The sequence below is a fragment of the Mandrillus leucophaeus genome, unplaced genomic scaffold (genome assembly GCF_000951045.1).
Source record: "Mandrillus leucophaeus isolate KB7577 unplaced genomic scaffold, Mleu.le_1.0 Scaffold572, whole genome shotgun sequence".
Taxonomy (NCBI): Eukaryota; Metazoa; Chordata; class Mammalia; order Primates; family Cercopithecidae; genus Mandrillus; species Mandrillus leucophaeus.
The window spans coordinates 2,134,331-2,143,463 of NW_012106164.1; the positions used below are offsets into that span (position 1 = coordinate 2,134,331).

Here is a 9,133-nt window from a genome sequence, read left to right on the forward strand (position 1 = left end):
GGGTTTCACCAGATTGGCCAGCCTGGTCTCAAACTCCTGACCTCAAGTGATCCACCCGCCTTGGTCTCCAAAGTGCTGGGATTACAGGTGTGAGCCACCGCACCTGGCCCCTGTCTTCTTCTAATACGCCTCTTCTGACCTCCTCACTCCCACTGGAGCCATGGCTCACTTCTGGTCAGGCTCCATGCACTCAGTCAGCCCTGCCTCGCAGGACTGCAGTACCCACTCAATGAGAAATCACCCGTGAAAATGCCAGGCATGGTCTGGCACACAGTAGGTGCTCAAGAAACAAATGTTAATGCCCCAGCTTCCTTCTGTCTTGTATCCACGAATTTGGCATTTGGGGCATATTTTTGTACTTCACGTAATTAAATATTTACTGTGTGCCAAGGTCAGTGTGTGACAGAGTACTGTGGGGGAGGCAAAAATGAACCAACTCTGGACCTTGCCCTGCAGAAGCTCTGTCTACTGGCATGAGATAAGACAGGTCCACAAATAACTTATAGAAGAGAGACTGCAATCTGGACAAGAAAGCCTCAGTGGGAGAGGGAAGGAGAACCCTGTAGATTTGGGTGTGGGGAGAGCACAGCCTTTCAGGTAAAGGGACAAAGTGAGGAAAGCAAGAAGGTGTACTTGTGCTCATGGAGCCCAGGAAACTCCTTGGGCTAGAAAAGATTTGGTGGCACTCTATACAGTGTATGTATGTGTCTGTCTGTCCATCTGACATGAATGGTACTATTTTCTCCTATTGGTGTGAATTGTACCTAACAAGAAGTCCATGTCCTAAGGTGTTAGCAGTACTTTTCTCTTTTCTTTCTTTTTTTTTTTTTTTTTTGAATGAAGTCTTGATCTGTCGCCCAGGCTGGAGTGCAGTGGCACGATCTCGGCTCACTGCAACCTCCTCCTGGGTTCAAGTGGTTCTCCTGCCTCAGCCTCCCCAGTAGCTGGGATTACAGGCACGCACCACCACGCCCAGCTGAATTTTTTTGTATTTTGAGTAGAGGGGGGGTTTCACCATGTTGGCCAGGCTGGTCTCGATTTCCTGACCTCAAGTGATCTGCCCACCTCAGCCTCCTAAAGTGCTAAGATTACAGGCGTGAGCTACCATGCCTGGCCAACAGTACTTTTTCTAGAGGTAGAATTGCAGGGGATTTTTCTCTTTTTGCTTATCTGCACTTTTCTAAAAGTTCTGCCATGAACATGGGCATTTTTTGTGGAATAAACGAAGTTTAAATATTGGCTTCTCAACATGCCCAGCTAGAAAATTATTTTTTTGGCCAGGCACCATGGCTCACGCCTGTAATCCCAACACTTTGGGAGGCCAAGGCAGGGAGATTGCTTGAGCCCAGGAGTTCGAGACCAGCCTGGGCAGCATGGCAAGACCTCCACCTCTACAAAAAATACAAAAATTAGCTGGGTGTTATGGTGCATACCTGTAGTCCCAGCTACTTGGGAGGCTGAGCTGGGAGAAGCAGTTGAGCTCGGGAGGTCAAGGCTGCAGTGAGTCGAGATTGTACCACTGCACTCCAGCCTGGGTGACAGAGACCCTGTCTGAAAAAAAAAAAAAGAAAGAAAATAATTTTTTTAAAACAGTCATTGCTCAGATGTTTACTTTAAAAGATAATAATGAACAGAAAGCAGTCATATAAAATACAAGCCCAAATTTTATATCATTAGATTCTGATTATTATGAAAGTTTCTAAAGACTTACTTTCATTTCTCAATTTACCTTGTTGACCAGCAGGGATTGGTGAACCATGCTGTGAGTAGCATTAGGCTAGAGAGAGGGGAGGCAGGAATCTGGAAGAGCTGTCTTCCAGATGTGACCATCTCCTGAGGACAGGGACCATGTCTCATGTGCTGCCCATCTCGCCCCACAGACAGAGCCTGCAGCCAACAACGCCCCAGGAGCCCTCGGTTCCAACCAACTGATGCCCCTGTGCCCACTGGCCCATGCCATGCAGCCCCAGTCCGTTCTGCACAGCGGCTACTTCCACCCACTGCTTCGGGCCTGGCAGACAGCCACCACCACCCTCAATGCCTCCAACCTCATCTACCCCATCTTTGTCACGTGAGTCTCCAGGAATTGGCCAGACCTCTGCTTTGCTGGTTGGGGTTGGGGAGGGAGTGTTGACTGCAGCGGGCATCAGTATTGCTGGGGGTGGCAAAGTGAGCTGTCAGCTTGAAATTCAAGGTACTGGAAGCAGCCTACTTGGATTAAGGACAGGAATCTTAGGAACAAAACAAACTTTGAAAGAACTCATTCATCCCATTTGGAAAATTAGAAGAATAACCCTTGCCTGCCATCCTGAGCTCTTGCAATAAGACAGAAGCTGAGAAGGTGCTCTGTAGGTTGTAAAGTGCTATGTACCTGTAAGAGATGGCAATCGTGATTGTTAATGATAACGCAGACATTTACTGAGTACTTACTCTGTACCAGGTACTACGCTAAGCACCTACACACATGATCTCATTCAATTCTGAGAGCATTTGTGTGAAGGAGGAGTAGCTATCCTCTAGAACATCAGCTCCTTGAGGGCGGGGATGTTTGTCTATTTTGTTCACTTTTGTATCATCAGGGCCTAGAACAGTACTTGGCACATAATAAGTACTCAATAAATATTTTTTGAATGAATGAATTAACCACGCATGATAGACATGAAGACCTAAGTCTCCAAGAGATGATAGAACTTGGCCACGGTCACCCAGGCAGTGAGTGGCTGGGATAAGCAGCAAGGACCTGCCAAATTCAGAGTCCAAGTTCTTAACCACTTAATTCTTTCCTGTAACTACCATTCTTTTAGTACAGTTGCTACTGTTGTCACTGTTATTTTTGTTGTTCCCATTATTATTTCAGGCCCTGGGCTTGACCAGGCAGGGAAGCCAGACACTGGATCCCACCCTCCTCCCACCATCTCCACTGCCATATTTCTTCCCTGCTTCCCAACCATCCCTCTCAGTTGCCCCCTCACCACTGGCCCTTCCCACAGCCACCAATCCATATCCCACCCCCACTCTTGCAGGGATGTTCCTGATGACATACAGCCTATCGCCAGCCTCCCAGGAGTGGCCAGGTAGGAGACATGGAGTTGGGGGGCCAGGGGGTGGTGGAGGGAAAGATTCCACTGGTGGAAGTGCCGGGAGGTAAAAGCAGACCTAGGAAGTAGAAGATGCGGACAGGCAGACATCAGCTCAGCAGAGGGAAGGGTTTCCCCGGGACCAGAGCTGTTCTACAGTGGGAGGGGCAGCCCTATAAAGTAATGTGCTACCCATCACCAGAGGCGTCGCGGCAGAGGCTGTTGCAGAAGGGAGCTGAACTGCAGATGGGAGTTCAATAAGAGGGCCTTGGAGGAGCCTTCCACAGCCGAATTCCAGAAGAGCTCTGCTACTCAGGGCCTCGGTCTTCCCTCCTATTTAGTGGATGTGTCCCTGCCCCTTCCTGTCCTGGGGGCTTGAACCCTCCTGGTGCCATATGCAGCTTGGTTTCTAACAGAGGCACAGTGTGGTGGAGTCCAGAGGACCTTTGCCTGGGACGTGCCTTCCTTCAACCCCTCTACCCACCCCCACACAGGTATGGTGTGAACCGGCTGGAAGAGATGCTGAGGCCCTTGGTGGAAGAGGGCCTACGCTGTGTCTTGATCTTTGGCGTCCCCAGCAGAGTTCCCAAGGTGAAGAATCAAAGGAAGGGCTAAGAAGGGAGGTTGCGCTCACACCCATAATCCCAGCACTTTGGGAGGCCAAAGCGGTTGGATCACTTGAGCCCAGGATTTTGAGACCAGCCTGGGCAACATGGCAAAATCCCATCTTTACAAAAAAATACAAAAGTTAGCTGGGTGTGGTGGTGCGTGCCTGTAGTCCCAGCTACTCAGGAGGTGGAGAGGTGGGAGGATCGCTTGAGCCCAGAAAGACGAAGCTGCAGTGAGCCAAGATCGCGCCAGTGCACTCTAGCCTGGGTGACAGAGCAAGACCATCTCCAAAAAAAACAAACCAGAAAAAGGAAGGGAGGCTGGGCGAGGGTGAGCTGAGGGTCCACACTGACCGCTTCCTTACTCCCATATGATGCTGGCCCTGGGGCCACAGGTAAATGGACATGGTCCCTGCCCTTAAGTCAGCACCCAAGTAGGGTCAGTCCTCTGTGCTTCCTTATCCAGGGGCTGTGACGATGAAGGAAGGAGAGGGCCAGGGCTGTGCTCTGTGACGGCTGCCATTCTGCCTTCCGAAGCAACATGTAACAGATACACTGCTTTGTCCCTCCCCTGCCCCTAGGACGAGCGGGGTTCCGCAGCTGACTCCGAGGAGTCCCCAGCTATTGAGGCGATCCATCTGTTGAGGAAGACCTTCCCCAACCTCCTGGTGGCCTGTGACATCTGCCTATGTCCCTACACCTCCCATGGTCACTGCGGTGAGCTCCCTTCCTCCAGCCCTGCTGGCACCCACACTCCCACTGCCCACTTCTCACCAGGGTGGGGACAGGCCAGGGCCCAAAGTGCTCCCTAAAACTCAGTCATCTCTCCTGCAGGGCTCCTGAGTGAAAATGGAGCATTCCGGGCTGAGGAGAGCCGCCAGCGGCTAGCTGAGGTAGCACTGGCATATGCCAAGGCAGGTGAGTGAACCACCAGCAGGGATGGGTACCTCTGGGTCAGGGAGGTCGCAGAGTGGCTAGGAGGGTCCCAGAATTCTGAAGGCCACCCTCTGCCCCACAGGATGTCAGGTGGTAGCCCCGTCAGACATGATGGATGGACGTGTGGAAGCCATCAAGGAGGCCCTGATGGCACATGGACTTGGCAACAGGGTAAGGGCAGGGAGTGCAGCACGGGGTCGGGAGGAGAGAGTCTGCACCAGCCCTGCCCCCGTGTCTGCTAAGAATCACAGAACTGCTGGGAGCAGTGGCTCACGCCTATAATCCCAGCACTCTGGGAGGCTGTGACGGGTGGATCACTTGAGGTCAGGAGTTCAAGACCAGCCAGGCCAACATGGTGAAACCCCGTCTCTACTAAAAACACAAAAATTAGCTGAGCGTGGTGGCAGGTGCCTGTAATCCCAGCTACTCGGGAGGCTGAGGCAGGAGAATCGCTTGAACCCAGGAGGTGGAGGTTGCGGTGAACTGAGATCATGCCACTGCACTCCAGCCTGGGCAACAAGAGACCCCGTGGAAAAAAAAAAAAAAAGAATCACAGAACTGAAGACAGTGTTGGATGAGGTTTTGGGGAACCACGTCAACCTCTGGGCCTCTGATGGGGAAATCAAGCCCAGCACTCCAACAGGACCAGAACACAGGCACTTTCCCTCCCAGCCTAGGTTCTTTCTCTCCCTGCCACATCACCCTGGGACACCTGGCAAGGGCCGACTAAGCCAAGATCCCCATTGTCTCCCCATAGGTATCAGTGATGAGCTACAGTGCCAAGTTTGCTTCCTGTTTCTATGGCCCTTTCCGGTGAGCAGGGGTGGGCGGGGTGGGCAGGGGTCTGCTGTTAAATCCCTGCCCATTTGGCCCAAAGCTGGAGCCCACCCGGATGACTCTGTTTTGCAGGGATGCAGCTCAGTCAAGCCCAGCTTTTGGGGACCGCCGCTGCTACCAGCTGCCCCCTGGAGCACGAGGCCTGGCCCTCCGAGCTGTGGTGAGTCACTAGGACTTGAGCCCCACCCTCAGCCCCTCCCAGACACCGCCCACACTCGACCCTCATCTCTTAGGACCGGGATGTACGGGAAGGAGCTGACGTACTCATGGTGAAGCCGGGAATGCCCTACCTGGACATCGTGCGGGAGGTAAAGGACAAGGTGAGCGCAGGTCCGAGGCAAAGGGGGCTCAGAGGGCTGGGACAGAGTTTTCCGCAGACTCTGGAATCTCAGTGTTGGAAGCAGTCTGCCCTTGAGCAGAAATCCTCTCCTCCCCATCCCTGCCCAGGAACCACCAAGGCCTTCTGTGTCAGGGCTTGCAAGAGCCTCAAACAGCCCTGCTTTAACAGTTCGAGTGGGCCAGGCTGCTGGCTGCAGTAACCCAGGACACGGGGCTCAAGATGGTCACAGATTGAGCAGGGGGAAGGGACGCTCCCAGAGCCACATTAACCCTCCATTTCAGCCTGTCTCCCTGTCTGCTTCCCTGCAGCACCCCGACCTCCCTCTCGCCGTGTACCATGTCTCTGGAGAGTTTGCCATGCTGTGGCACGGAGCCCAGGCTGGGGCATTTGATCTCAAGGCTGCCGTACTGGAGGCCATGACTGCCTTCCGCAGAGCAGGTAGGCAGGCAGGGGTTGGGTGTTTTGACCTGTGCCACAGGGACTGATAAGCACTCTGCCTAGATCAAGGAACGAAGTCCTGAGAGCTTGGAGTCTTATTTTGGGAATTACTAGTGATCTAAACAGACACACATTGAGGAAGAGATATGGAACTGCAGCATAGAACACGACATGGTGAAGCAAGCAGAGCCCTTCATTCATTTTTGGTTGTGAGAACGTGGGCAAGCCACTTCTTAGAACCTCAGTGTCCTCACCCATAACTGGATAACTGGGGACAAGATACCTGGTGCGTGATTGTCCTGAGGATTAAATGAGGTAGTATCACTCCATAAAGGGGGCTCATTTTGTTAGAACTGTACACCAGCACAGGAAGGGAACTTGCATCTTACCTATATCCTTCACTGTGCATATTATTCTTTGGTAAACTGAGGTCCCAAGAGAGAAAATGACTTGCCCAAGAAATAGAGCTGCCCAAAGCTGGTACTCTGTCTCATGTGGTGTGCCCACAGGCTGTGCCTCTTCATGGTAGCCTTCTTCCCCGCCTGGCCTTCCCATCCCAGAAGGTGTGCTCGGAGCTGATCACCGTCCCCCGCAACTTTCCGCATCTCTCCCAACACAGGTGCTGATATCATCATCACCTACTACACACCCCAGCTGCTGCAGTGGCTGAAGAAGGAATGACGGAGACAGTGCAGGCCTGAGAACTAGAACTTTAAAACGTTCCCGGGGCCTCAGAGAAGTGAAAACCAAAGTAAATCCTGCTTTTAGAACTGTGCCCTCGTGCCCTCTTCCTGCTCACGTGCTGGCGGGGCCCAGCAGCCCTGGGTGGTTTTGCCAGCATGCTGACTCTTGGAACTCGCAGCTGCATCCTATGAGCTCTCCCAAGCTTCCCCGCCCCTCGCCTGGGTCAGCCATGAGGCTCACCTTTGCCACCCTCAGCTCTTTCCTCTGGTGTGGCTTCAGCTTGAAAGCAACCTGGAATCGGGGGCACAGGCTTTGGGGCATGGCTGGGAGAGAGTCTTGGAGCATTAGGGGAAGAGGAGAGCAGAGGGATCTCGGGGCCTGAGAAGCCTTGGAGCGCTTCTGGCAGCAGAGCTGGGTGTGGGAATGAGGCCTAGATCGATATCCCTGGGTTAGAGTTGAAATTTGCTGCGATTCCACTGGAAGGCATTTCCCACACAGGCCAGAGGTTGCCAGGCTGCCTGAGGTCTCCTGTTCTACTCTGAACCATAAACCCAGAGAAGAATTACTCATTAAGCAGCAGAAATACTGCCTGAGGATCAAAACTCAGAGGCAAAGAGGGAGTTCCTGACTGCTGGAGATGCCACCACCACAAATACTTTTTATTCAAGAGAGACTTTTTGAGAATCTCTGCTCTGTTCCTAGGTTCAGTGCTGGGTCCTGGGAATACAGCAGGACAGACCTCAGCTTGTCTCTTCATAGAAATTATACAAAGAGAATAGGGGAGACAGCTAAGAAGAAAACAAAGAAATAAAGCAGTTACAAATTTGTGATAAGTGCTCTGAAGGAAATAAGGGGTCTGAGACAAAGAACAACAGGGCAGGGGGCCTCTCTTGAAACGGTAGTTGGGAAGGAGGCAGACATGCACCGGTGATGTGGTGACAGGTGCTGTGAAGGAAGTCACCAGGACTTGACCTGCTTTGAAGGATCAGAAAATACTTCCCTGAAGTACTGACATTTGAGCCTAGACCTGAAGGGTGAGCCGTCAAGCTAAGACATAATTGGAGAAGAACGTTACAGGGAGAGGGAGGAGTTGTGCAAAGGCCCTGGGGCTCCTAGCTGGAGGAATGCAAGGCTAGCCTGTCTGGAGCACTGAGAGGATGGCCTGAACTGAGTGGAGACAGACCAGGACCAAACCATGCAGAGATCAAGGGCCACATTCACCTTTTCAGAGTGACTCAATCAAATTTTGCAGTTTGTAAAAGTATTTTAACAGTCCTGTGGCAAAGTGGAAATGAAAAGTCTTGATGGCATGGACTGGAGCGGGGACAGTGGGGATGGAAAAAGGGGAATGGATTGTGGATGTGTTTAGAAGGTAGATTAGATGCGAGGGATGAATCTGGCTTGATCTTCTGGGTGGCTGATGGGCCATTTACTGAGCTGGGGCAGCCTGGAAGAGGAACAGAAGCAGGGTCAGGGTGGAGGGAGAATACTAAACTTAGCTTGAGACATTTTGCAACGAGGAAGCTATATCTAGAGAGCTTATGGGACTCACCTAAGGCCACTCAACAAGTTTGTGGCAGAACTGGGTTAGAACCACCCAGAAAACAGCCAAGCTGGGATCTGAACCCATGTAGTCCAACTCCAAGGCCTCTGCCCTTAACCACTGTGCCATACCACCTCCCAATAATCAGCAGCAAAAGTATGGGTCTTACAATGTTATAGAGATACCCCTCCACTTACGTGATGGGTTTGCATCCTGATAAACCCATCATAAGTTGAAAATATGATCATAAGTCAAAAATGCATTTAACCTACCAAACATCATAGCTTAGCTTAGCTTAGCCTGCCTTAAACATGCTCAGAACACTTACATTAGCCTACAGTGGCCAAAACTATCCAACACAAAATCTATATTGTAATAAAGTTATAAAGAATTTTGAGTCAAAATTCAGTATTTGAAGTACAGTTTCTACTGAATGTCTTGTTTTATACTGTTGCAAAGTCAAAAATCGTGAGTTGAATGATCATAATTCGGCGACCATCTGCAGTTAGTTCCAGTTATAGGGGGAGACCAAGGAGACCAGGCACCTACTTGGTTGCAAGTGATGGAAATCCAGTTCAATAGTGAAGAAGGACATGATTGGTTTTCACAACTAGATTGAGATAAGGACAGGTGTGGTTGGACCCAGGGTCAAACCCCATGGAGGACTCTG

General features: G+C 51.4%; 1 protein-coding gene across 2 annotated transcripts in view; it reads left to right on the top strand.

The window, feature by feature from the left end:
* ALAD (aminolevulinate dehydratase) overlaps positions 1-8,885 on the top strand; it is a 16,017-nt gene extending 7,132 nt beyond the window's left edge. The window contains exons 2-12 of one of the 2 annotated variants that reach the window (XM_011998508.1): positions 1,881-2,071; positions 3,024-3,074; positions 3,572-3,668; positions 4,267-4,402; positions 4,520-4,603; positions 4,704-4,792; positions 5,379-5,434; positions 5,531-5,618; positions 5,692-5,778; positions 6,107-6,236; positions 6,856-8,885. In XM_011998508.1, the coding sequence (XP_011853898.1) occupies positions 1,932-2,071; positions 3,024-3,074; positions 3,572-3,668; positions 4,267-4,402; positions 4,520-4,603; positions 4,704-4,792; positions 5,379-5,434; positions 5,531-5,618; positions 5,692-5,778; positions 6,107-6,236; positions 6,856-6,917 (1,020 nt within the window). In that variant the 5' untranslated portion in view covers positions 1,881-1,931 and the 3' untranslated portion in view covers positions 6,918-8,885. The remainder of the gene's footprint in view (positions 1-1,880; positions 2,072-3,023; positions 3,075-3,571; positions 3,669-4,266; positions 4,403-4,519; positions 4,604-4,703; positions 4,793-5,378; positions 5,435-5,530; positions 5,619-5,691; positions 5,779-6,106; positions 6,237-6,855) is intronic. The other variant, XM_011998509.1, reaches the window with a different exon arrangement.
* Positions 8,886-9,133: the final 248 nt, after the last annotated feature.